Source organism: Drepanopeziza brunnea, assembly GCF_022702325.1.
Source record: "Drepanopeziza brunnea f. sp. 'multigermtubi' strain 214-2 chromosome Unknown ctg4, whole genome shotgun sequence".
In the NCBI taxonomy this organism is placed as follows: domain Eukaryota; kingdom Fungi; phylum Ascomycota; class Leotiomycetes; order Helotiales; family Drepanopezizaceae; genus Drepanopeziza; species Drepanopeziza brunnea.
The window spans coordinates 1,198,798-1,225,398 of record NW_027094067.1 but is presented as its reverse complement, the minus strand read 5'-3'; the positions used below and the strand labels follow the sequence as shown (position 1 = coordinate 1,225,398).

The 26,601-nt window shown below is 49.4% G+C and overlaps 10 protein-coding genes across 10 annotated transcripts; 7 read left to right on the top strand and 3 right to left on the bottom strand.

Annotated features, from left to right (window-relative positions):
* Positions 1 to 1,582: 1,582 nt before the first annotated feature.
* L3040_003141 (uncharacterized protein) lies at positions 1,583 to 3,519 on the top strand (the record flags this gene model as incomplete). The annotated part of the gene is made up of 2 exons (XM_007293619.1): positions 1,583 to 2,092; positions 2,149 to 3,519. The coding sequence occupies 2 exons, from the start codon at positions 1,583 to 1,585 to the stop codon at positions 3,517 to 3,519; spliced, it is 1,881 nt and encodes a 626-aa protein (XP_007293681.1).
* A 720-nt stretch (positions 3,520 to 4,239) lies between these two features.
* L3040_003140 (uncharacterized protein) lies at positions 4,240 to 5,582 on the top strand (the record flags this gene model as incomplete). The annotated part of the gene is made up of 5 exons (XM_066154356.1): positions 4,240 to 4,356; positions 4,444 to 4,788; positions 4,838 to 5,005; positions 5,065 to 5,310; positions 5,451 to 5,582. 5 exons carry the CDS (start codon positions 4,240 to 4,242, stop codon positions 5,580 to 5,582), a joined length of 1,008 nt encoding a protein of 335 aa, XP_066012326.1.
* A 957-nt stretch (positions 5,583 to 6,539) lies between these two features.
* Positions 6,540 to 7,552, top strand: L3040_003139 (uncharacterized protein; the record flags this gene model as incomplete). Its single annotated transcript, XM_066154355.1, has 2 exons — positions 6,540 to 6,976; positions 7,027 to 7,552. The coding sequence occupies 2 exons, from the start codon at positions 6,540 to 6,542 to the stop codon at positions 7,550 to 7,552; spliced, it is 963 nt and encodes a 320-aa protein (XP_066012325.1).
* Positions 7,553 to 7,840: 288 nt separating this feature from the next.
* L3040_003138 (uncharacterized protein) lies at positions 7,841 to 8,848 on the bottom strand (the record flags this gene model as incomplete). Its single annotated transcript, XM_007293617.2, has 3 exons — positions 7,841 to 8,487; positions 8,550 to 8,655; positions 8,726 to 8,848. The coding sequence occupies 3 exons, from the start codon at positions 8,846 to 8,848 to the stop codon at positions 7,841 to 7,843; spliced, it is 876 nt and encodes a 291-aa protein (XP_007293679.2).
* Positions 8,849 to 12,157: 3,309 nt separating this feature from the next.
* Positions 12,158 to 13,213, bottom strand: L3040_003137 (uncharacterized protein; the record flags this gene model as incomplete). Its single annotated transcript, XM_007293616.1, has 1 exon — positions 12,158 to 13,213. The coding sequence occupies one exon, from the start codon at positions 13,211 to 13,213 to the stop codon at positions 12,158 to 12,160; it is 1,056 nt and encodes a 351-aa protein (XP_007293678.1).
* A 969-nt stretch (positions 13,214 to 14,182) lies between these two features.
* L3040_003136 (uncharacterized protein) lies at positions 14,183 to 16,384 on the top strand (the record flags this gene model as incomplete). Its single annotated transcript, XM_066154352.1, has 5 exons — positions 14,183 to 14,215; positions 14,309 to 14,523; positions 14,586 to 15,738; positions 15,835 to 16,079; positions 16,129 to 16,384. The coding sequence occupies 5 exons, from the start codon at positions 14,183 to 14,185 to the stop codon at positions 16,382 to 16,384; spliced, it is 1,902 nt and encodes a 633-aa protein (XP_066012324.1).
* Positions 16,385 to 16,823: 439 nt separating this feature from the next.
* On the top strand, positions 16,824 to 17,111 carry L3040_003135 (uncharacterized protein; the record flags this gene model as incomplete). Its single annotated transcript, XM_007293614.1, has 2 exons — positions 16,824 to 17,029; positions 17,087 to 17,111. 2 exons carry the CDS (start codon positions 16,824 to 16,826, stop codon positions 17,109 to 17,111), a joined length of 231 nt encoding a protein of 76 aa, XP_007293676.1.
* A 281-nt stretch (positions 17,112 to 17,392) lies between these two features.
* L3040_003134 (uncharacterized protein) lies at positions 17,393 to 18,736 on the bottom strand (the record flags this gene model as incomplete). Its single annotated transcript, XM_007293613.1, has 3 exons — positions 17,393 to 18,481; positions 18,573 to 18,595; positions 18,673 to 18,736. 3 exons carry the CDS (start codon positions 18,734 to 18,736, stop codon positions 17,393 to 17,395), a joined length of 1,176 nt encoding a protein of 391 aa, XP_007293675.1.
* A 181-nt stretch (positions 18,737 to 18,917) lies between these two features.
* On the top strand, positions 18,918 to 20,933 carry L3040_003133 (uncharacterized protein; the record flags this gene model as incomplete). Its single annotated transcript, XM_007293612.1, has 1 exon — positions 18,918 to 20,933. The coding sequence occupies one exon, from the start codon at positions 18,918 to 18,920 to the stop codon at positions 20,931 to 20,933; it is 2,016 nt and encodes a 671-aa protein (XP_007293674.1).
* Positions 20,934 to 23,440: 2,507 nt separating this feature from the next.
* On the top strand, positions 23,441 to 25,807 carry L3040_003132 (uncharacterized protein; the record flags this gene model as incomplete). Its single annotated transcript, XM_066154351.1, has 4 exons — positions 23,441 to 23,941; positions 24,013 to 24,069; positions 24,407 to 24,764; positions 24,915 to 25,807. 4 exons carry the CDS (start codon positions 23,441 to 23,443, stop codon positions 25,805 to 25,807), a joined length of 1,809 nt encoding a protein of 602 aa, XP_066012323.1.
* Between the last annotated feature and the right edge of the window lie 794 nt (positions 25,808 to 26,601).

The following is a 26,601-nucleotide window of genomic DNA, read 5'->3' as shown; positions in this document are numbered from 1 at the left end:
TCGGGTCTAGGCTGTCAAGTGTAGCGATCTAGGTAGCACACTAAGACCCACATACATATACATCAAAGAAAGAAGAGAGAGAGAGAGAGGGAAGAGAGAGAGAGAGCCTGCTCTTCGATACAAAAGCTAAAGTACTTCTGTGTCTCGAGGATTTGAAGAGTACGGAGAAGAGAGCTGGTTGCTATCTGATATCGAGGAATTCATTGGACCGAGTAGTACTGGCTGGGTATTCGACGAATTGCTCCGGGTCCGGGCCACCGATCGGGATTCTCTTCATTAGAATCTGACTCGTCTCCTACCTTTTCGCAAGGAATCTTTTGAATCTCTACGAAGTACTGTTGTCAGAGTTGAAGCCATCCCTCTCGATTTCAAAGGGTAGGAAAAGCCCCCCCCCCCCCAAAAACCCCTTTGCTTTGAAGAAAGGGTCTCCTGTAGTATCGGTTATACCTAAATGCAATATCATCGTCACCGAGTAATTCGGGTGCAAGGAGAATTGGCTTAAGTTAGGGACACCTTTTTCACGGCGCCGTAAAAGCTGACGGTCAAGAGGTTGTTGAGACTATCAAGACTCTTTCGAATCAGGGATAGGAATGATGAGTATTGGATCGTCATCTTCAATAATCAAGCCTGCAGCAAGGCGTTCTCGTATAGCCCTTTTGCGCTTGCGCTCGGCTTTGGGTAAAGGAAAACTCTTTGCGATACTCAAGGTTCTTTTCTTCCCTTCACAACTTGTAAATTATTCGTTGTTTTGAAAAAGCTTCGAGATCTTCTTTGGCTTGTTGCTGAAGAGCGAACTGTTAGCCAATTTCAAATATCAAACCATCGGTATGATGGATGGAACCATTTGCGACTCTTTCTCTTACTTTCCATTTGGTCCTTCTGTTATTGCGCGAGAATAGCTAGCTTTTCAAGTCGCTTTCATTGGAATATCCCAAGTCCCTTTTAGGTACGATTAGAATTCCTGCCCAGGAGGACCACTTATAGTAGTAACTCATAGCACTTCTCTTGCCACTTCCATGGACTGATCTCGATAGTAAGGATGTAAGGAGGGCCACCTAATCGAGCCGACGATTAATGGAAAGATTAACGGCTGACAAAAACAACCTCCCCAAAGTCCGAAGTCATCAACGTCATCAAAGAGCCGCTCCTCGCTAAGCTCTTTACAGCTTCTCTGCAGCAGCCAGCTGCCGCTTCCGGGACGATCTGCATAGACATGGATTATTTCCTGATCTCCCGGGCTAGGGAGATCATAAGCTTTGATCGACCGCCGGAGTTTGGAGTGAATCAGCCGAAGGCCGAGAACAGATGTGCAAGCAGATATGCTTTGGACTTGGTTCGCTTCGTCATGAGGAGTGAGCGTTTGTTAGTCCGCAGGACGATGATGCGGTAAGTGCTGGATGCGTTTGGTGTACAAATTGCCATTGTGTTCCTCTTTCCTCTGAGGCTGCCTGCCTAGTAGAAGGAATTAGTATTCGTACGAGCATTCTTCTTCTTCTTCTTCTTCTTCTTCTTTTTCTTCTTCCTCCTCTTCCTCCTCCTCTTCTTCTTTTCTTTCGAAACAAAGAGACCTGGATTCTGAATCATGGCAGATACTTTTCGGGATACAACTCTTGGGAAACTCCTTCGTGTGAGCACCCGAGGCCGGCTTATGCAATATCCAGAGGAAAGGGATCCGGCGCTGTGGAGGCGATATGTTGACTCCGCAAAGAGTGGGCGTATGGCGCATCACGGCACTACCGAGGAGGAGAATCAGGCAGAGGGGAAAGAGGGCAATGCGAATGGTGACGATGTCGGCAGTGGCTATGTAGAGAGGGGATTTCCAAAAGGGGAGGACAGAGACCTGGATACGAACGCAGGAAACGGAGGCCAGTCTGATATGAGGCCAACTGGAACCGGTACCAATGAATCGCACTATCCGCGCACGAGGGCAGATGCACGACAGAGAGAAAGCGGAATCGGAAGGAAGAGCTCAGATGCCACAGTTGGAGATGGTGAGGATAGGCAGACGAATGAAGTCAGTGGAGTGGCTATTGACCCGGAGAAGGGGCGGGATGTCTCTATTGTTGACTGGTATGGGGAGAATGATCCCGAGGTAAGTATCTTTCTTGCGTAGTAAGGTCTTAACAGAACTTCGCTGATCCATGGTAGAATCCGCAAAACTGGTCAAGTGGCAAAAAAGCATTTGTCACTGGCATGATCTGCCTGTTGACTTTCTCCATCTATATCGGATCCGCGATCTACTCTGCAGGTACTCAGGGGGTCATGGAAAGGTTCGGTGTTTCACAGGTCGCTGCCACCCTAGGCCTCACCCTTTTCGTAGCAGGCTATGGTGTCGGCCCCATGATCTGGTCCCCGATGTCTGAGATTCCCCAGTTTGGAAGAAATCCGGTCTACGTCAGTACGCTCATCGTGTTCGTCTTCTTTCAATTCGCCGTTATCTACGCGAAGAACTTCGGTATGCTTCTCGCCTTCCGATTCTTGACCGGATTTTTCGGTTCTCCCGTATTGGCCACCGGAGGTGCCTCGATCTCCGATATGTATGCGCCACAGAAGCGTGCGTACGGGATAGCAATTTGGGGCACGGCTGCTCTCTGCGGCCCCGTTCTAGGTCCACTGATCGGTGGCTTTGCCGTACAACATAAGAATTGGCAATGGGCCATCTGGGAACTCCTATGGCTCAGTGGCTTCGCCCTCATCATGATGATACTCTTCTTGCCTGAGACAAGCTCGGCAAATATCCTCTATCGCCGCAGTCGCCGACTTCGCAAGCTGACCGGCAGGTCGGATCTCAAGTGCGAGCCTGAGCTTGCAAGCGAGCAGATGTCCGTTAATGAGATTGCCATGATGACACTGGTCAGGCCTTTCTCGCTGATGATCCTGGAGCCTGTCTTGCTTCTCCTGAATGCGTACATTGCTCTGATTTATGGGCTCCTATACGCATGGTTCGAATCTTTCGCCATAGTCTTCCAAGGAATGTACGGTTTTAACCTCGGCGAGCTAGGGTTATCCTACGGGGGAATCCTCGTCGGCGGCATCGTTACGCTCCCTTGCTTCCTGCTTTACCTTAAATATATCCAGGAGCCGCATTTCAACGAGGAAGGGGAGATCAAGCCTGAAATACGTCTGCAGCCAGCCTTCGTAGGAGCCTTCTGTATCCCTATCTGCATGTTCTGGTTTGGCTGGACGGCACGCGAGTCCATCCACTGGATCGTGCCCATCATCGGGTCCTCCTTCTTCACGGTGGGTGCTTTCCTCATGTTCAACTCGGTACTCAATTACCTTGGAGATGCTTATCCCGCTTATGCCGCCTCGGTCCTGGCTGGCAACGATTTCTTCCGCTCGTCCTTCGGTGCTGGGTTTCCCCTCTTCTCGGGAGCAATGTATCGCAGACTGGGGACCGACTGGGCCAGTTCGTTGTTGGGGTTCTTGTCAATTCTTTTCATTCCGATCCCCTTCGTTCTATACAAGTACGGCGAGAAGATCAGACATCACTCCAAGAGAGCTAGACATGACATCTGAACGATTCGACTTGGCCGGGCGATGACGGTTTGGTTTGGTTTGGTTTGGTTTGGAAACGGGTGGGTGATCTGCGATGAGTGTAATTTTAGTACTGTATCGTGTAAGAGGTAATCGAGCATCCTTACTCTGGAAGCTGATCTCATCAAGTGATTGTTTGGAGTAAACATCTCTCTCGCTCCGCACCAGGTGCTCAGTCATGCGGCCGTGAACCAAATAACAGAACATAGTTCGACCGCGAGTCAATCCCAGGGCCCCAGCGAGTCACGTCAAGTTCACACACAACCTTCCAAGCTGCCCGCACACCTTGATGGCTACTAGCTACTAGTACCCCGCGCCTCGCAGCAAGGCTCATCAGCCTCGCGCCTTTCCACATCCACATCCACATCCACATCCTTCTTCTCTTCAGGGCTCCTGCCACCTTGAGGGATCATGGCTCGCACTCTAAAAGATAAAGAGCTGCCCGCGCTGTCTCGGTCTGCCCCTTCCCTTCATTCCACCATGTTCATCTGCCTTGCTCTTTAACCATCCCCCCCACAATCACCATCCACCCACCTGGTTGTTGCTCCGAACTGGTATCACTTACGAACATTTCATTCCCCTAATCCCCCGTTTCTGGATAACTCTGTAGGTCTAAGATGTAAGTGCTGGACCATCTCGACGTGCTTTGGGGGTGCTGACTGCTGGCAGATAGCATTCCTTCGCTCCTCTCCCATCGCTGCAATGGCCCTCCGAAGCGATAGAGGCCTTGTCTTAGGACCAGAAGTGTGCCTCGACATTGCCACCGCCCTCATTGATTCGGATCCCAAAGCCATAAGGTCTCTTCTATGTCTCTCAAAGGTCAGAAGCCGTCCAATATGCCAAATCATCTGCAGAGAAAGGGGGCGCTCTCGGTCTCTGACTGTGGGACTTTCTAACGTCAAATAGGAGTTCTACTCGCTCCTCACAGCGTACGAACGATCGATATCCAGGTCTCTGCTGAAGATCAACAAAGACAAATTTGCCTATGCGAATTCTCAACAAGCCGAAATACTGTCCTCGCGAACGCCACCGGGTAACGCTATCGTTTCGGTACTCACATTTCCCTGGGTTTTGGAAATGAAATCTCGAGTGAAGACCATCGACTTTTTGGTAGGGCACGAAATCACCGAAATGTCGGATTACAGGAAAAATTGGCCAACCCTTGATCTTCCCAACGCTGATCTGGGGAATTATTTGACGAAGTTCAAGAAGTCAGCTTTGCTGCTTTTGTACAAGTTAGTGGATTATACGGTATGTATTGGTCCCCAGATGAGCTGAATGGATGCTTACCCGAAACCAGGCAGGACTGACCGAGATAAATGTTGTGAGATCTCGGCAAGCTGAATTTCTCGACGGTCTTTCCTCGATCGATCTGGCGAGTATAGGCGTATTGGTTGAGGTTATCGGAGAAGGTTTTTTCACGATGACCAAAGGTGACTTGCATAGATCTGGGCTTCTGAACAACATTGTGAGGATCCCCTGGACCTCATTACCCAGACTGATAGCAGTGACAGCTGACTCCTGCAGCCTACGCAACTTACAAGTGACCCTCGGCTATTCACACCAACCTCCACTCATGTCGAAGACCTACATAATGACCACTGGCTCCAGGAGTGTATGTGCGTGTTCGAAGACCTGGTTCAGAGATATGGACCGTACTTTGCATACGCTTTTCTTGAAAAGTCCAGGGATGCTCCGCGACGCCCGGATCTTTGGACCCGTTCGATGCTACAGCAGGGTCTGGACAATATGAACGCATTCGAGATGGGCTATGTAAGTACAACTCCATAACTTTGTGACTTGTTTCGGGCTGTCTTAGCAGTATGCTCCAGCCCATGTCTCAACATGTCTCTCTCTGCTTGCTTCTGGAACATAAAAATGGAGGCATGCTTACACAAAACTTGATATCGTAGACGATGTCGTATGCAAGTCTTCAAAGCGTGGTCTGGAGAAAATTCTGTAAGAAGGCCAATTGCACATTGGAAGATAGCTGGAGAACCGCCCAAGAAATGGTTGAAACTCAGATGGCGGAGTACAAGGTTTGACGCGGCTTTGATGAGAAGTGGTCAAGTATGATAGCCAGAAGTTATGGTTGACATGCATTGCTTATAAGCATCGAGCGTATACGGATAGAGAGAGTCTGGAGATGAGTTCAGCAACGAAAGGCTTGCTGTATATTCCAAGCATGTACTCCTATCAAACCCATGGTCCCACGATCTCTTACGGAGTTGATAGCAGTGCTGTAGTATCCCTCCCCACTCTGGGGTTACGGTCGATGCACAGAATCCTGACCATGTCTGTAGCACGCGTTTTCCCAGAGTACGAAGTGAAGTGCAACTGGCCATGCCACTAAGCAGGCCAACAGGGCAAAACAGACCAATGAAAACACGGGCATTTGCAAGCCGCGTTTTAGTCAACGGAGGCTGGCGTTCTCAAGTAGCCAATCAGTGAATGGGTATTATTCACCCCAAGTCGTAAGAAAAGATGCAGATCCCAGACAACGCTCGTCAAGTGTTCTTACTGTACTGAAAGACAACGGTGAGTTGAGTTTGGACATCCACATGGATAAAGCTTGTTTCACGGCCATCCATCATAATTGGCTCGCTGCCCAGTCGGTCAGAGGTGCCCCATAAGCCCATACAGTACAGAAGCATACCCCCCCCCCCCCCCCCCCCCCCCTTGGCCAATCAGAATATACACAGAGGTCAGCAAACTTCAACCCCCAACTCCCCCCCCGGAGCATCTGTAGCGATATCCGTAGTAGCGACATGGACTGGGCTCGGAACTAAACAAACGGTGCATCCGTACTCACTACTATAACAGCAGCATGGCCTCCAGAAACCTTGATGGCCAATTAACATACACACACACTCAACACTCTCCGAATAATTGAACGCCGAGGACAGCAGCATTGCCTCTTCCCCAACCCAAAATCCTCATAAGTAGAACAGTTGGTTGTTCGCAGACAACGTCCAGAGCCAGACCCATCACCGATTGGAGCCATGTCTCTCGTGGGATTAAAAAACCTCTTCTTCCGCCAAACCATTACTGCAGTCCCAGTCCGCAACAAGACCAACTATGGCACAGCTTCTAGCGATGGATCACAGCAACCGCTATTGAGCCAGACAACGAGCGGTCCATCCGAGGAGAACCTGCAACGGAGACTATCCAGAGGTTCCGATACCGATGTCGAGTCGCAGCAGGATGCAGACTCCAACATTGAGAAGGCAAACTCGAGGCGTGGATTCAGAATCGACGCCAGAGTTATCTCCGATGCCACCATTGGACTCTCGGATGGCTTGACGGTTCCGTTCGCTCTCACGGCCGGCCTGTCTGCGCTTGGAAACACCAACGTAGTTATCTATGGAGGATTCGCCGAGCTGATCGCTGGAGCGATTTCAATGGGACTCGGAGGATATCTTGGAGCCAAGAGCGAAGCGTAATTTTCTCACAAGATCTAGCCCGTCAGCATCTGCTAACATTCCCAAGGGCCTCATACCATGCGCAAAGAGCAGAGACCGAGATGCAGGTAGCAACCGACCCTCGAGCCGTAATCCAAGGCATCACGGAAGTCTTCGAGCCCTTCGAGCTGCCCAAGACAACGCTAGAGGATCTGACACAGCATCTCGGAGACTCTCCCCACCTGGTCGACTTTGTCATGCAGTTCCAGCACTGCGAATCGCCGCCAGCTTCGTCTCGCGCCTTTACATCAGCCATGACAATTGCCCTTGCATATTTCCTTGGTGGTTTGCTTCCTCTTATCCCCTATTTCTTCGTCGCAAAGAACCAAGTGTACGAGGGTCTCTACATATCGATCGGGGTCATGGTCATCGCGCTCTTTGCATTCGGATACGTGAAGACCTGTGTGGTGGTAGGATGGGATGGCGTGAGGAACATCCGGAAAGGATGCTGGGGCGGCGTGCAAATGGTGGTCGTCGGTAGTGTGGCTGCTGGTTCAGCCATGGGGCTTGTGCATCTCTTCAGCCATGACGAAGCAAGTGCTGCTCGTATATGATCTCCAAAGCACGCGACAACAAGCCGGATGGATTTGGCGTTCAGGATTTTAGAACAGGGAAAACTTTGCATGACTAGGCGTTCTTGGGAACGCTCTCGAATATCTCGATTGAGCCTGTCTTTATCCTGTATATAAAAGGAGAACGGAGGCAGACAAATGCGGTTCGTTGGGGCGCGTTGACCTGATCTTATTTGTCGACTAGATACTTCTGTTGGAAATATGAGGCCCGACAATCTCAGGCTGCGTCGCTGGATTAAAGTCTCAATCTGAGACTACCTGTTGAGAAATCTAGACCGTATAATCTGAAACAGAAAGCTCCTGGTGGTTCGACTGGCCCTGCTGGTCCGACTGGCCCTGCTGGCCCTGCTGGTCTTGGCCCACCTGATACCGACCCCGCCCAACCCGCTGAATCCGCTGACCCCACAGGCTGCTCCACCCGATCCACGGTCTCTGCTGGCTCCAGTGGGTCGGGAATTGGTCAAAAAATGCATCAGCCCCACTCATTAGCTGCTCTAATGTAAGGCTTGGAGGATTTCCGTCTTCCGGTCCAGGGTCTCCAGCAATGCCATAATACTGCCAACGAGGTCCAGGAAGAGCTCTCGTGTACATTTCATTGTCCGAACATGCACCATAGATATTTAACTCATCGTCGTTTACCACTTCGCTTGGAATAAGCACTTGCTTCTTCCCAGGGGCCCCTGCAATATTCGAAAAGCGTAATGCCCTATCCGGGTCTCGCACTCCCAAAGTTCTCATATACTCCGCAATAATGCTTTCGTCTTGGTCCCATAATGGAATTGGCCATGTAGTACCTCTTGGTACCGGGTCATATTTTGGGATCCACGCTTTCTCCATTGTTAGAAGCCTCTCTCGATCCACTGTGAAAGCACAAAACCAGTCGCCATCTTCATACACCAAACCAGTAGGGTCGCTTGCTATTCAAATATTAATGCCGCGTCATAAGTAATTGACGATTTATGAAGGTAAATCAACTTACACAGATAATAGCCTTTTCCCAATGGTTGGTAGACTGGTACTTCATCGTAGAATACTTCCTCATGAATCCAGGGCTTGTGAAGACTATTGATATATTGGGCTTCATCCTATAATTCGCGTAATTAATATAAGCTTATACGATACCATACTACTACGTATAAAACAAGTGAAACTTACTCCGGAAACCGCTACAAAACCTAAAAGTTCTTTTATTCGTTCTTTTTCTTCCTCCCCATGAGCTCTGCTGAATAGAAAGCTTAAGGCTAGCAAGACCGAGCAGATAGGTTGCGATGGTAGCATGATTTGAAAATACCAAAATGGTGCCCCAAGGTTTATAAGTCTTTCGATAATGCGAGCTGACGAAACGGAATAAGCTGGCAAAGGAAGGCGATGATCATGAGGAAAGTGATGACAAGGAAAGTGATGGTAAGGAAAGTGACGGCAAGCAACGCAGTGCCAAAAGGGATCTGCATCTCTCTTTTATAATACAATTCTTTAACTAATCTTGTCTGATATTACGTAGTATATTCATTCTACTAATATTAGTAACCGCATGTGAAATCCCCACGTCGACTATAAATAATCGCGCAGGAGCAGCAGAGTTCTTCAAAACTTGGCGCCCGGGCTGCCAATAACGTCTACTCTCTGTTTAATTACGTACGTAGTAGTAAATAAGTACTACTACCACGGTACAGGCCTAAGTATTACCCCTCGAGGGTGCCTTAAAAGTTCAGTTTCCGCTTTAAACCCCCTGGTTACCCTACCCTCGAGGGATAATACTTACGCCTGGGACGAAGTACAGTAGTTGATCGGTGCGTTAATTGCGCCAAGGGCAAATTGATCTCGAATCTACAACGTACCGTAGTACTACTACGTACGTAGTACGTGGAGCCACAATCGACACTATCCCCTATGCATAAGTACACGTCGGACCGACCCAGTTTAGGCCCATGAATCGCAGAGCAGTGGTTTCTGCATGGCTCAAAGCCCTGTCAACTCAATTGCACAGACTAAATACCGACCTAAAGATACTTTTCAAGGCTGGATTATGGTACGTAGTAAGTTTAAGCCTTGGTAAGATCTTTTGCAAAATTATTTTTACGACACTTATTCAAGGGGGGGGGGGGGGGGGGGGGGGGGGGGGGGGGGGGATAGTACCGGTATATCTTCACTGATTAGAAGTCAGATACCCCTATCTTATCTTAGTACGACTCCATCTAATTATATGTATGATCAGCATAGATAAACATATCGACCTGCTCAAGGTACCCTCTGGGTTCAAAAAAGCCCTCAGCATCAATTTGCCGTAATCTCCGGTTACCTTGAATTTTATCCATGAGAAAGTCTGCGCCAGGTCGGCACCAGGGGACCAAGAGACCCGGAACACTTAGTAGTAATTCTGTCCTGATTCCGTACCTTCGACATGAAAAACAACTCCCGATCATATCGTAGATAGTGTTACATGAAAATAGTAGTATGCAGCGTATGAAGCTCAAAATTAATTAACTAATATAATTCTAACCATTTGTCACTATTCTATTACCTTAAAGGGTGGTAGGGGGTCATTTAAATGGTCCTCTGATCCTCTTTTATAAGAGACGGCCATTGGACCGCTTAAATTCAGTACTAAGCTCTTTTCAAGAATAGTTTATCGAAAAGACCGTCCTATTGAAAGAGACCGTTTTGTGGCCGTCCTATAGCCGTCCCCGTCTATATTTTTAAAACAGGCTTATTAATAAGCTCGTTTTAAAAAATTGAAATAGTTCGATGATTATTTTGAAGAAGATATAGTCATAGATAAAAATTATTTTTTAAATAAAATTGTTTTAATAATAATTTAAGAAGTTCGACGCTAAGATATTTCTCGGTATCGCTGCTACGGCTTGTATATCAACGCTTTAATTTTTTTATACTCGAAATCGATCGATTCAGCAAAAGTCTACCCGCTCACGACGACCGCCTTGACAGCCATTGCATGATAAGGGGGGGGGGGTGGTTCAGGTAGTAAAGGGTAGGCCAGCAAGCAACAGAAAAAGTATTTGCTTACTAATTCACGTTCTCAGGGGCGGTTTTAAGCTCAGGGACGGGCCATAGGACGGCCATAGGACGGTCTTAAAACGCTCGAAGACGGTCCTAAAACGGTTTTTATACGAAAAGACGAGTATTTAAAAAAGACGATTTAATCGAATAAAATAGTTTTACTTTAGCTACGATTTAAATAATTTAAATCGTTTTTGTTTTCAAATTCTATTTAATCTTAAGAATCGGCCTAAAGTGATCTACTAGCCATGCTAACTTATTAAAATCGTCCCTAAAAGAGATGGTTATCGGACGATCAGCTGACCGTCTAAATGCTCTTGCATTCCCCTTTAAGGTAATGTACTGGCTGTATTAATTAAGTAAGGTAATAAAAATAGTACCTTTTGCTACTGTATACTTCTTCATGATATAAGTACGTGCGCTAACTAAGCGAACCCGGCTGCGATGCAAAGGTTGCAGCAGCCTATTCTACTAAGCGTATACTACGTATATCAGATCTGTCGTGTACATATTAGAATAAGCGATGCATGCGAAAAGCAAACTTTTATCAAAAACCATTAAGGATACATTTTCATACCATCAACTTCTAATTTAATAGTTATTTCATTTCATGACCTAATACATTCGATTATTTTCTATCGATCTATAAAATGGGATTTCTTTTAATCAAAGTTGTGGTTGTTGAGATATTTAAACGGACAAGTGAATTTGGTCATATAGAAAAGGGGGGGGGAGGGGGGGGTGGGAATGGGTTTTTTCCCTTTTTTTTTTCAAAGAAAAAAAAATTGCTAAAAGTAGTTGCATCTTTATATCTACGATGCACGTTTATGTAGCAATGGTTTCTGAGCATGTGGATATCATTTTCTACGGCTTACTACGTATATTAGTAGTTGTAGTTTAATAAGTGTTTTGATGTAAGTATCCAGGGCCCCTTGTGAAGTCAACATTGAATTTCAAGGCCACAGAAAATTACTTGAAATATTTCATTCCCGGAATTATTCATATATGTATATATTTATACATTTATATTTAACAGCTTCAGGAGAGGAGAGAAGAGATATGAAATGGCATTCAGTCAAAGTGCGGAGTGCTGTTATTGGTTTTAAAGCGACTTGGACCTGTTCACGATATAAGGCGGATCAGTGGCAAAGCTAGATAGTGACGGAGGAGGAGAATCAGATCGATAGAGTGAGGGGTTTGTGAGTTGTTATAGGGCGAGTTGGGTTCCGTCACCTGGGAATGGTGCTGCTAGTAGGTACATGTCCCGTGCATAGATAGATGCGTTCCTGTTATGGTGGTTCATGGCTGAAGGAGGTGTGGGATCTATACTAGGGGGCGATGACAAGATATAAGTTTTGCTGTCCTGTACATAGTTGAAGGATGCATATCATTAGCATCGTAATGTAATTAGTGAAAGCGTGTCGGTCAATATCGTGTTATCAGATTCGGCGCTCTGCCAAAGATTCACCATCTTCTTATTACCTTACTCCGCAACTGTATCTACAACATCTTACAAACAAATCACAGTGCGAGTAAGTGCATGGCCAATAAGTACTATCTATATACCCATCACCTAAACCACCAGTTAACCGAGCCCGTAACATCACCCCCCTCACTCATAAAGCTATGCCACCATCCCTTCGGAATAAATAACGCATCTCCGGGCCTCACAACAGCCTCAAAGCCCTCTTCTTCAAGAACATCCATATCACGCTCGCTTGTCACCCCTCCTCTGTGAACGCAATCTCCCCAGACAGCCACCTGCAACAAATCGCTCTCCGGCCCTTCCATCATCTCCTCCCCCCTCATCGACGCACTGCCCCCTCCTCTCCCCACACCCACCATCTGCCTGACCTTCCGGAAGATACGATCCCCGACCTGCGGTCTAAAGACCCGCACCCGTTTCCGAGACGCGAGCTGCACGAAGAGGTTGGGGTTGGGATCGCGGTGCAGCGGGGTATACGTCGGCGGGATGCCAAGCCAGATATTGCTGTCATACACATCGCCTTTTCCTGCCTTGAGCACGAGATGGGGCGTTGGAAGGTCAGCCCTTAACGCGGGCGGGAGGTCGATGACTTGGGCTTGCGCGATGTACAGAGCTGGGGGCCAGGGGACAGGCGTAATGCATGCGGCGTGCAGGAAGAGGGAAAGGGGCGCGGTGAAGCGATGGAAGGTTATCCCACTCGATTGCTGAAGCTGTTTCTCAAGCCATGCGCTGATGAGGCGGGAGCTTTTGTGGGGAGGGGTGTCGGTGATGACGGGACTTGCGGTTACGAGCTCGTAGGGCAGGACGGTGTCGCCGAATTGGGAGAGGTACGGTTGATTCAGGACTGTTCGCCGGGAGTTTTGTGGGAATTGGTCACCATGGCTGGCTCTTTCATGCGTAAACCACTTGTCTGCCGCTGGTATAGAGTGCGGTGGTGCTTCTATATCTGGTCTTAGTGCATTGGGTGCGGCTATCAGGAGGGGTTGCTGAGCATCGAAGGCTTTCTCGCGGAATTCTTTGACGTCGACGGAGGCAAGTGGCCCGGAGATAGTATGAACGGGTGTAAGGCCATGGTGGGAGCTGTAAAACCGTCGGATGTGTCGAGACCCTCCCGTGACGTTTGTTGTTATTCGGATCATGACGTTTTGTGTTTTTAAGCTCGAGATGCAGGTTTGCCGACAAGGTTTCTGGGGCTCGGCTGAAGGCCTGGATCGACATGGCGACCAAGCTTCTACCCCGATTCCGTTAAGAAACCTTGACTCTTCCCACGTTCTTTCAATTGATCATTCTTATATATACTCAAGTTGACAGTAAGTTAAAATAAAACTCGCAGCCTCATTTTTTCTCGAAGAACCATATTCTGAATTCTCGACACAAGTGGTTTACCTCCGAGCTGGGCTTGATTTGCATTACTCTTGTTTTCGCGAATCGAGTTATTACTCTACTCTGTAAATACATCTACACAACTACAGCAGGCGCTAATTCCCAACTCGCGGTTTCGAAGAATATGGTTGAAATATGGGGAGAGTCTTTCAATTCGGTCGGCTAAGAGCCGATCGGGGAATCCACATGGCTTGCACCAACTGAGAACCACCTAAATACTCCACTCCATTCTCCTGAATTAACAGTAATAAAAGGATAGCTGATACGAACGATTTGCAGGTAGGAGTAAGCAAATATCACTGCTCTCAGCTGCTTCTCGTGAAGTAGCTCTAGGGTATGCCTTTCGTATAATGGCGCCCGATCTCTAACGGCTTTAAGTGATGCTCGAGAACTCCAAGCGATCTTGTAAGATATCTTGGTTGTTGACTACTGGATATGGAGGCTCGAAACAAGCACTGAGTCCGGTCACTGTGCGCAGGAAATACTAGCCCCGGCAAACCTTCCATTTCAAGTGCCTCGGCATCCCCGTCATGATTCATATCCGTCCCAAAATGTGGGGAGAAGTCTGGAGTAGCATCGGAATGTCTAAGGTTGTATCACCTGTACTTCGTAATGATAGATAAGCCCGGGTCCCACGCAGCTCGAGCTGTCAACCTCTCTTCTCTCCGCACTGGAGTGAAGCTTCCATCCAATATAGACGATTCAGCAATTAAAGGTTGCTCGACATGTCTCGGTTCTTGGAAGACCGTCCGAAAGTTGTGAGTCTACTACTATCCTGCCTCTTTATTTCTCTTGCTTATATTGCCTGAAACATTTTTCGATGATGGCCTAATAAGGATTGTGTTTTCAAGATTTACGGGAACTCGATACGCAAGGATAACGGCTATGATGTCAACTCATACACTTACTATCCTGTGGCGATCATTGGAGCGGGCGAGAGCGGTATTGCTATGGGGTGTAGATTGAAGCAGGTTCTTGGCTGTGATCAATTCCGAATCTTCGACCGACAGAGTGGCATTGGTGGGACTTGGTGGATCAATCGATACCCGGGCGTGGCGTGTGATGTGTAAGTGAATCCAGACCGTCTTCCAAAGTCCGAATCACTACTGACAAAGATTTGGAATGCAGACCTGCGGTCTTCTACTCCTTCTCTTTCTGCCCGAACTCAAAATGGAGTGCACTCTACCCCGAAGGACCAGAAATTGTAAAGTACTTGCAAGGCGTTTGCGATACGTACCAGATCGTGGACAAGATACAGCTCAACACAGATGTCAGAGAGTGTCGCTGGCTGGAAACAGAGCAAGTCTGGGAAGTCAAACTCCAGCACCTTATGACAGGAGTTGGCGACCTTTCAGAGTATGACCGAGCGAAGAAGATCCAGGAGCATGGTAGAGAAACCGTCTATGTGTCCCAGGAGAAGATAAGGTGCAAGGTGCTGGTGAGCGGTGTTGGCGGACTCGTGGAGCCAAAGACGTGGCCTGAGAACATCCCTGGCAACGAAAACTTCGAGGGCGAGATCTTCCATTCTGCTAGATGGAGATATGATATAGATTTCAGGGACAAGGATGTGATTGTGCTTGGTACTGGATGTAGTGCTGCACAGTTCGTCCCTCGTTTGACCAAGGAGTACGGGGCAAAGTCAGTTACCCAATTGATGCGATCGCCCCCATGGGTGGTTCCGCGAATCGTTCCTCCGGGTGGTAATGAAGCATGGGGGAAGTGGTCACCACGGTTGACCACATATGTCCCAGGATTCGGCAAAATGATAAGATTCATAGTGGCATGTGCAGCAGAGTACGATTGGAGGCTGTTCGGGTCAGACTCATACCACGAGAAGGAACGGAGGAAAGTGGAAACTCGGCTTCTCGCCCACATGAGGAAGACAGTACCTGAAAAGTACCACGAGATACTAACACCGAACTACGGAGTTGGCTGTAAGCGCCGCATATTCGACGCTGCTTGGCTTCCTAGTCTCAATGATCCGGCGATTGAGTTGACAACGCTTCCGCTTCGCAGCATCGGGGAAAAGACTGTTACGCTGGGACCCGGCCGTTCGTATCCTGACATGAGCGTAACGACTAGCAATGCTCCATCACATGAGCTGACTACCCCAGCCGATATCATCATTCTTGCAAATGGGTTTGAAACCACCAAATGGCTTCACCCTCTCGATGTCACCGGTCGTGACGGCAAGAAGCTTCACGATGTATTCGACGAGAGAGGTGGCGCACAGATGTACATGGGTACAGCCATGGACGGATTTCCCAACTTCTTCACAATCGTATGTGGTTTCCGTCGTTTAAATTCAGTTCTGACTTTGTTGAGTTTCTTCCATTTCCCCAACGAGTAAACACAGTTCATGGTTAACCGTCTCTAGTTCGGGCCAAATACAGCAACAGGTCACTCCTCTGTCGTGCTAGCTTCCGAGAACATGGTCAACATGAGCTTAAAGTTCATCGGACCGATCCTGAACGGAGACGTCTCGACTGCAGAAATCAAGAAAAGTGCAGAGCTCGAATGGGCAAGAGACACGCAGAGCGCATTGAAAAAACGAATCTGGACAACGGGAGGTTGCGGGAGTTGGTACAAAGATGAGAAAGGCTGGAATTCGACTGTCTATCCGTACGCCATGTCGCAAATTCCTCGCTTACGAATGCTGACTTGAGTAAAGGTATACCCAAATACGGTTCACCCTCAGGTGTATGTTCCCAACTTGGAGCGATTGGGATATCAAGTATACGCGCAAAGCGATCTTCAAAAAATATGCTAAGAGGGTTTTGAAAGCTTTTATTTTCTTGGCCTTGCTCTCTGGTTTTTCCCAGCAGAAGCAGAATGGTCTCGGGCTGAAGACGTATTTGAGGGGAGTAGCCAGAAGTTTGATCTTCGGGGGGGCTGGTTTGTTGCAAGTTGCGGGCAGCAAACTATGATCGAGACAGTTTGTGGAAATTCGAATCTTCCCCGAACGATATCCGATTATTTGATGCGTCGTGATAATAGAGGTTCAAGTTCTCAGATTCTCAAATTACGAAGGATGATTCAAAGAGATTGCACGATCAGAGTTCGAAAAGCTCTTTCAATACCAAAAAATGACCAATTGTACAATAGATGTATCTCAGAGCGCTGATCAAGTATGGGACAGAGTGAGCAAGTGAACATGAGAAAGCATCGAAGCGGGATGTCATACTAGTGGAAGAATAGTTTAGCCGAGTCCCGATGTTCCCCGCCAAAATTTCAATAAGAATCAGCCTCGACCTTCAAGAAACTCCCCTCCCCCAACAATCAGACACGGCCAAACCTCCCACAACAAAACTACAACAACATCAACAATCCGAAACCACAAATAAACCTCTACCAAACAAAACAAACATGTCTCGTGAAGCCTACCAAGTTCCCACGGCAGTGCCCACCCCAGGCCGCGATGCCTACGGCGGTGGTCTCGAAGGCCAAGGCCACGGCCCAGCCATCCTCTACACGTGCGGCGACTGCAGCGCGAAGGTGCCTCTCAAGAGAGGTGACCCCATTCGTTGCAAGGAGTGTGGACATCGTGTTCTCTACAAGGAGCGGACGAAGAGGTAGGTTTGGGGTGTGCGTCGGAGCCAGGAAGGAGCATGGGCTAACTCTGGGCTTAGAATGGTTCAGTTCGAGGCGAGATGATCTGAGAGGATCGGAGGGGGATGGTGTTGCTACGATAGGGATGGACGAGGGAGGGACGAGTGCGGCGGGCTTAGGATTTCGGGCATAGCTGGGGCGTACGGGGTTTCTCCACATGGTGATCATGAGCAAGGGACAATCCGGAATTCTATTCAGAACGAAGTCAATCCATGTCCTGATTGACAATCTGAAAAAATAATTAATATCCATTCGCCTGGTATCAAAAAGCGCTTCTGCAAATGCCACCATCCAACGCCATATTATTTTCCCTCCCTGTCTGGTCTCTATCCCATGTTCATTTGGCTGGTGCGAAGGTATCTGGTAAAGCTGTGGTCGTCGTTGGTCGGCGGTCCTCCAGTTTCATCTTCCAAAGCTTGCTTATACCTCGACGTTAAGCCTTCTCCGTCATCGCCCTCGTCTTCTCCAGAATCCTCCATGTCACTCAAGGTATCCATGTCGGGGTTTGCTGAAGATGACTTCTTTGTAGAAGGCTCCCCAGAGACATCCATATCCCTCATCAGCTTGCCCAATTCTTTCTCCCGGTTCTCCTTCTTCTCTTCTTCTCTCAGCTTTATCCTCCGCTCTAATTCGGGCTTGTAGTCTTGCTCGAACTCTTTAGTCTTGTCTCCCACTGCTTCAAAGAACTCGTCGATACCTGCTCCGGTCATGGAACTAACACCAACCACACTCAAATGGCTGTAGAATTCCTCCAGCATCATGCTCATGCTGTTAAGCAAAGATCCCATGTAACCACTGCCACCACCCATATCACCACCCTCAACACCCCCAAAACTACCGGCGTCCTCTTCCGTTTTCAGAGCAGCCTGGAAAGCCTCAAAGTCGGTCATCCACTCCTTCGCAAACTCCGCATCCTTGACATCCGTCTTGTTGAAAACCAAAATCATGGGCAGCTTGGTCTTGTACAAGATACTGCAAGCATACAGCATATTGCTCATGAAAGTACTAGTAGATGCCGTCCGCGGAGTATCGATGATATATGCGATGACAGTTGGGAATGTAGATGCCAGAGAATCCAACAGAATGGCTCCCGAGGCACTCCATACGAAGACTTCGATTTGGCCGGGAGTGTCTACCAAGATGTTCTTTATGGGTTTTGCGTCTGGCTTTGCGGGATCAGGAGATGTACGCTTTTCCAGGAGTCCGAGAATTTGATCTATCTTTGTGGCGAAGAGGTTGAGAGAAGTGATGATTCCACCATTGGGTCCAAGATTGTATGACTTCATGACCTCTTTATAGTTGACCGAATCGCGGATATCGATGTTACTGTCGAATGGAACATTGCGAACTGCGGGATCGAGATTGATGACATATGGAGGTTCTTTTTTTGCGTGAAGATGGGAGTTTATGCGTTGCTATAGATGTACGTATCAGTGTCCGTCTTCAAAAATATCCGGAGGCGGAGGAGCGTCTTGTGAGAAGAGCAGGGTGAGAGAGCGATAGTACCATAAAAGTAGTTTTCCCTGAGCCTGTGAACGCCTTCGTCAGTAGAGATCAAAATATAATTTGCAATGGCAAACAGAGCTTCCAAGATCACAGCACTTACCGGCCATACCGACGCAGACGATGACCGTCGGCGGAGAGGCAGATGGAGCTTGGGTAGAAGCCATCTTGAATGTGGAGAGTTGAGGTCTTGAATTTAGTTGTGCCGAATCGAAAGGAAGATATTGGTGGGGTCGACAACCTCGAGGTGGGCTGTTGAAATTTCGAAGGTCCAAGCTTAACTAGCTCCCGAGGCTTTCTACCGACCCTTCGCTTCTCGCAAACAAGAAACCGATCAACACAAACAAAATGGACGGACTCGACGAATTTGAGAAAGCCCTTGCGGAGGAGAAGAAGGCTAGGGAGAGGGAAGAAAAGCACAGTAACCGAGACAAGGAAGGGAAACATAGACATCACCATCGATCCGGCCATAAATCTCGCGATAGGCAAGACCACGACCGACGCAAGGACGAGCATAGGCACAAGAGATCGCGAAAGTCAAGGGATGAAGAGGATGAGGGCGAGAGGAGGAGCTCTAAGCATCCAAAGACTACAGATCCTCACGAGGCTCTGCCAACCCCAGATGATGAGGTTCCGAACAAAGCACCGAAAGCAACACGCGATTCGTGGATGGAAGATCCCTCAGCTATGGATTTCGATTACACACAGAAAGGAATCAAAAAAGTAGTCAAGGCGCCGCCTCCGAAGGCTGATTACGATTTAAAAATTCATAAAAATGAGCTTAATACACAGCTTCAGGATCTGGCAGAGGGAAAGAAGTTGGAGAACATTGAGGTGGACGAAGTGGAGTACACGTTTGGCGACGCAGGGGCGCAATGGCGCATGTCGAAGCTTAAAAATGTATACACACAGGCAGAGACAAGTGGGAGATCTGTTGACGAGATCGCTGCGGAACGTTTTGGGAGTTTGAAAGAGTTTGATGATGCTAGGGAAGAGAAGACTGAGCTGGATCGTCGACGGACTTACGGGGAGGGCTACATCGGCAAGGAAAAGCCGAGTGGAGACTTATTTCAGGAGCGGAAGATGGAAATGAGCATTCGAAGGGGCACTGTGGATGGACACGATGAGCCAAAAGACTTGCCACAGGGGACGATTATGCCTGAAAAGCCACCACCTAGATCTACTGTTGTCTTAGACCAGACTACCTTGAATCGCATGAAGGCCCAACTCATGAAAGCGAAGCTCAAGAAAAATCCGGATGCGGAGCGGCTTCAGAAGGAGTACGATGAAGCTATGTCAAATTTCTCCCAAGATACTTCAGACGGCGTAGTAGTGTTAGGGATGATGGACAACCGAATGTTAGCAGGTACTCGTGGCGAGGTCAAATCAATCGATAACAAGCGAGGCCGAGAGAGAGGACTCGTTGAGGAGAACGAAGACATGAGCATTGAGGATATGGTCCGCGAAGAGCGTAGAACCAGAGGGCAGGCTGGTGGAGATGGCATGAGAGCGGCCGAGAGAATCGCCAAAGACGCCAAATTTGACACCGGTCTCGACTACATGGACGACAACGCCAACAAGCTCGCCAGGCGAGTACAGAAGTCAGAAACGAACCTGAAGAACACGGCAGTCAGCGAGTTCCAGAAAATGAACAAGATCTTGGATTCCTGCCAACTCTGTCACCAGGAAGACAAGAACCAGGCCCCAGTCGCTCCACTTATATCGTTAGGCACGCGGGTATTTCTAACTCTACCGACCGAGCCGGAGCTCAGCGAAGGGGGTGCAGTCATTGTGCCCATCCAACATCGGACGAACCTCTTGGAGTGCGACGACGATGAGTGGGAGGAGATCCGCAACTTCATGAAGAGCCTGACTCGCATGTACCACGACCAAGGCCGCGACGTCGTGTTCTACGAGAACGCCGCTGCGCCGCACCGAAGGATGCACGCTGCCATGCAGGTGGTGCCGTTGCCTTACAGCCTCGGCGAGACGGCACCCGCCTTCTTCAAAGAAGCGATCTTGTCATCTGATGAGGAGTGGACACAGCACAAGAAGCTGATCGACACCGCTGCGCGAGCACGAGAGGGTTTGGGCAAATCAGCTTTTCGAAGGACACTGGCCAAGGAGATGCCTTATTTCCACGTGTGGTTCAACCTGGATGGTGGGCTGGGCCATGTCGTGGAGGATTCGAACCGGTGGCCGAGGGGTGATTTGTTTGCGAGGGAGATTATTGGTGGCATGCTCGATATTGAACCGGATGTTGTCAAGAGGCAGGGGAGGTGGTCGAGAGGGGACAGGAGACTTGATGGGTTCCGGGCGCGCTGGAGGAAGTTTGACTGGACTCGAGTTCTCACAGATGGATAGGGTAGAATGCGAAGGGAATGCAGACGTGGGCTTACCTCTCTCGAGTCCTGGATTAGTCCGCAAATGGCTCTTTCAGCCCAGTTTCTGCAAAATGTTTCCGCAAAAAGCACTGGGTTTCAAAACAGAGCTCCAGCTGGAAATTTCCCGAGGAATCCGAGCTTCTCTGCAAATGTTCGACGACTAATTCCTCCAATTATAATGAAAATCAAGCCCGTCATCCTCTCTCGTAACATAGCCACCCGAAAACCTTTCCTTTGAGCCGCGGAACCGGTCGGTCGTCCAGATTCCTGCAAAGGCGTCACGTAAAAGCAAGCACTCCCACCACGAGACATCACTGTCCATGGCTTACCTCGCTGTAGTCAGGAGAGCCCCACCGTGTCGACGCAGACTCGACCTGCAATCCTCATTCCACAGCGGGCGAAAGTATACTTCGATTGGCATATTGGCATGTTGAGTCGGCTATGTAGAGTAGAGTAGAGAAGAGTAGAGTAGCTTCGATGTACACACATATAGATAAGTAAGCTACGGATGTATATATACATACATACATATATATATATAAGCGATCTCATGCGAAGAGAGTAGGTAGGTAGGTAGGCAGGTATCAGTAGTAGCTGGGCGGGAATTGGGTCTTTCCTACCGGCCGCTGCCTGTCAATAGATGTCAATAGTGTATAGTAACATAAGCTAGCAATCAGATGTATGTATTTGAGACCGAGCCAGGTTGATTCCCGTTTCGGTGATTCGAGACCCGCGAGGTAGAAGTGAAGCATCTCCTGCCTCGAAGTTTTCCATTGGATGCGATGCGGGGTGGCAGAATGAAAGTATGAATGAATGAATGGGTGTATGAATGAATGGATGAACGAATGAACGAATGAATGAACGATCGATCTGGCATGAGAAAGAAAGGCATTCTCTGTTCTGGAGAGCGATGGGCGAGAGCGGGAGAGGGAGCAATAGAGTACGAGTTCAGCTTTGCTGGGTTGGCTGCTGCAGAAGGATGAGTTCTTGTGTGCGATCTGGAGGATCTGGAGTCGATAGGCGGTGCTGGGTTGGGACGCTCGCTTGTAATTAAGGTTGTTTCTATTTTTTTAGTGACGGGTAAAGCCTTCTTGATACGAAACGGTTGGATGGGAGGGGAGGGGCGGAAGCAAAAGGGTCTGTGTGGAAGAGGGATTGTTTGTTGACTTTGAGGTCGGAATGAAGTGGTAGGTGAGCTGAACAGCTTGCGCGAGGCGGTGCTCAGAGTCACGGGTAGTCCGTAGGTATGGATACCGGCAGTAAGTGAGGCACGTAGAGTATATTCTGTGCTGTAGAGGGCGTGTATGTTGTATCAACGGGATCAATCGTCTTGAGTTTGTTTCAGGGATCTAGGCGATCGGGATGAGTCCTCGCTACCCCTGAAGTTCGCTTTGGAGGCGAGCTGCAGTGGTGAAGCGATGAGCACCATGGGTAATATTATTATCATCTATGGCTTTACAGTAACGGGCTCTGCTTGTTTTGCCGGGCGGATTGGTGGCGGTATGTTCGGGTTCGATTCTGAATATTGAGGTACTACTTCTCCCATGTCACCATTAATCCAGTTCGATTCAATCCAAGCCGTGCCGTGCCGTGCCATGCCAATGCCAATGCCAATGCCGATGCCTGTGCCTGTGCCTGTGCCTGCGAAGATGTTCTTCGGAAAGATTAATGCTCCATGTTCTTCGGACGTTCCATCGCTTATTACGGGAGGGATCCAGGCGAGAAACGGATGCCAGGTCCGTGTGGCCCTCCCTGCCCTGTTGACTTTCTCTTAGGCGAAGCAGAAGCAGCAGCAGAAGTATCGGTAGGAGAAGGAGAAGAAGACGAAGAAGAAGAAGCTGGTATCCAACCCGCAGCCGCTCACCTTTGCACGTACGGGGGAAGGATGGCCCCTAAAGAAGATGGAATATTTTTTAGAGGTGCGTGCATGAGCACGTGCAGCTTCCACCGACTTCCAAGCGCTAGTCCCGATTCCGCCTGATTGAAATAATTTTGCTCAACTAGCTACCGGATGCCTTTGCCTTGCCTTTTTTTTCTGCCGACCTTATTAAATCTCCACCGCACACACCGCACACACCCACCACACACCACCCACCACTCACCACTCACCACTCACATCCCTCCCTTTCTCCACCACCTGCGAACACCGAACACCGGCGATTTCTCGCCTCGACTCGCTTCTGCACATCAAGGGGAAGCGATATCAGGAAGCCTCGAAAATTACGCGACTGTGAGATACATCAATAATCCTCCAAGTTCACGCCCTCGTGCTGTCCCGTCGGACCTGGACGTGGACGCGGACGCAATCACAATCTCTGGTGCGCGCGGTCATCGAGTTCCTCGAGTATTCACCGGTCAGTGTCAGCGTCACTCATAGCGCCGCAGCAGATTCAAAACCAATCCATCTCTCCCATCCCTCATCCCCCATCAACACCACCAAAACTCCCCCCCCCCCCCTCCACCCCCATCCCAACCCGCACAATAAATATGTCGGGCATTCAACAAGTACAAGTACAGCATCAGCAGCCAGCAAGCCAACCTGAAGGTCAAGGTCAAGGTGCAAATCAAACTCACGGTCAAGGAGCTCCAACTCGGCCTGCCAATTACCCAAGTCCAACTTACTCGTCTCCCTCGCTCGCCCCAGCGCAGCAATACGCCTACCCTCAACCTCCTCCCCAAGACCCCGACCAGCAACAATACCGCACCAGCCCGACAGGCAGCAACGGCTCCATGTCCCTCCCCGGTATCCGATCAATTGATCCTATGCAACCGCCGCCACCACAGCAGCAGCAACAGCACAACATGGCGAACCTCCAGCAACAAGTCCCGATGGGCAACCCTTATTATCACCATCAAGGCTCCGCCCTCCCACACCCCCAACACTCACAATATGCCAACGTTACCTCCGATCCATCAGGACAAGGAATGCGCTATGCGCTGCCTACATCCGGCGACTCGCGCATCATGAGCGGTGGTCGACACAAGAAGGTGAGGCGTTCCGGGATTGCGACCGGGCGCCATTTCGATTCTGGCAGTACTGACGTGTGCATATCATATAGGAGATCAAGCGTCGAACCAAGACGGGCTGTCTGACGTGCCGCAAGCGCCGAATCAAGGTTAGTCCAGGGTGTTTTTTTCTTTTCGTTTCTCGCGGTCGCGTTTCTCGATGGTTGGGGATGCGGGACGACGTTGCGCCCCCGTTTCTCCAAAGCGAAAAAGCCCTTCTCGTTAAACATCAAGCGAGTTGGTCTAAGTAGGCGAGCTGCTCACGAGTGCTCGTTTGCTCAAACCCACCTGGCCTCGATCGCTCGACTGCCGAATTTCACCCTTCACATCACTCACATCTAATATTAACATCATCTCCCTTCCCCTCTCTACCAACCTCGTTCGTTGTCGATCCATGTCGTGATTGCTCTATCTCGATATTTTTACTGACCATTACTTTCTCACCAGTGCGACGAACAACACCCGGCTTGCCGCAACTGCCAAAAGTCTAAGCGTGAGTGCCTTGGCTACGACCCCATCTTTAAGCAGAGCCCAGGTCCCGCTGCCATCCAACCCGCCCCAAGTTCTGGTTCTTCTATGGGTGGCAGTCCCGCTAGCTCCAACCCGTACGGCAACCAACCTCATATGCTCCAAGGCTACGGTGCTCACCCCAACATGCCCGCCTACGATCCTGCTCTCTCGTCCGGTGTCCCCCAAGCTCCCAATCAATACGACTACGCTTCCGCCATCGACCCATCGCTGTCCGAGGCTGCTGCACCCCCAGCAATGAACAGAATCATACCCGCATATGAGACTACTTCTCCAGGTATGTGTATATAAACCCGAGGGAATTCAAGAGACGGAGCCGTCACCTCAGCCACCGGTGGTGCGGCCAAGGTGCTGCTGCACTTTGAGAGTCCCCTACTTCGCACCCTTTCACACTCCGGTGACACCCTGACTAATTCAATTTTTCCAGCCAAGCGAACTGTTGAGCAACTTCTTGATCTCGGTGGTGAAGCTCCTCCCAAGGGAGGTCCCGACGTCGCCGGCAACCCCCAGCTCATCGATGAGATTAAGCACCTGTACTTCAGCATCTATGCACCTGGTCTTGAGAACTTCCTCGAGTCAAAGTGGTTCTCCGTCAAGGGACTCACGAAGCTTCTTACTGGCCGAAAATATCTTGATGACTTCGGTTCTCTTCTCGTCCAATTTGCCAAGACGCAACAAGATGACCCTAAGGAGATCGCATACACTTCGAGCGTTGAAGGTCGAGTCGTCTGGTCTCTAGCTACAATGGTCAAGACCAGTGCCGCCGAAAACGGTGTCAGAGAGCATAAGACTGTCCCCGCCTCTGATGATGCCAACGAAGCCGGCGACCGCCTGGACATCTTCGAGACGCTCTTGACTGGCCGTGTCGCTGCTGGCAACCCACTCACCCGCCCGGTTCCTCTCAGCACCGATCACCACCGCCTTCGTGAGTTGCAGTTCTGGTACACCCTCGGTACCTTTGTTACTCTTCAATACGAGGATAATAGCTTTGCCAAGCAAGTCGATGACACCCTCTCCGCCCTCCGCAACCTCCTTGATGGACGTGAGAACCGCGATATTCTGTACTCGATTGCAGTCATCCGAGGTCTTGGCCAACGAGTCTCCGAGTATACCGAGAGCGAAACTCCTCTTCATCTCGATGAGACCGATAACAAGAGCAGGCTGCTGGTCGCCAAGAAGTTTGTCGCTGACGAGGCTGCTGGATCGGGCACCACCAACGTCATTAGACGCCTGTGTGACCTTGCCACTCGCTCATGGACCATGCCCACCCTCCCTCCTATTTCCGCACATAGCACTGCTTCTCCTGAGCCGAAGCACTAATTTCTTTCATTCCGGCGTTCATCCAAACGGAGTTCCTAGGCGTCGCATTGCATGCATGGATTTTGCTTTTTTTCTTCTCGTTCTTTATAGCATGGGAAAAAGGGCGTCAAAACGAGTCTAATTTGATTCTCTCGCAATCTTGAGGTGGCACACGTTTCTGCACGATTACAAGAGCGTACACTTGGGGTGGTTGGGAGGTACGGAAAGAGTGATTTGCCACTTTTTCTTTTCTTCGGAAGGCGTATTACGATGAGCGCCCAGATGTAATCCTAGGATGGACATACAGGATCTTTCTCGACTTGGAGTGAAGGAAGGAAGGATGGATGGATGAAGAAACAGGTCGGCTGGAGATTGGGTCTGCAGAGATGGCCTGCTTGGCTTACCTGCTGTGCACTCTAGCACACACGCCACGAACTGATAGTTCAGGAATCCCAATACAACAAATTGCAGTCTACCTTTCTCTTTTTTATTCTAATGACTACCTTTGTTTTCTTCCCGGGGGTGGGGCTCTTGTGCCATTTGTGAGGGCTTCCTTGGGTACGTAGGAGCAAAAGAGCCCCCAGGATATCGCCTCTCACTGCTCAGAGCTCTTCATAGGGTGTAGTATGCCGCCCTCAACTCGGAACTCGACTTTGCTTTCACTCCCCCAGTGCAATTGATTGATCAGCTTATCGGCTTGTTTTTTCCCACCCCCCTCCTACCTTCCGTCTGGGTTCCTGTGATCCACTGACGGCTTCCTCCGTCTCCTGGCAACAATTCTCCAGGCAGTCCACACTATTCGCTACTTGATCCAT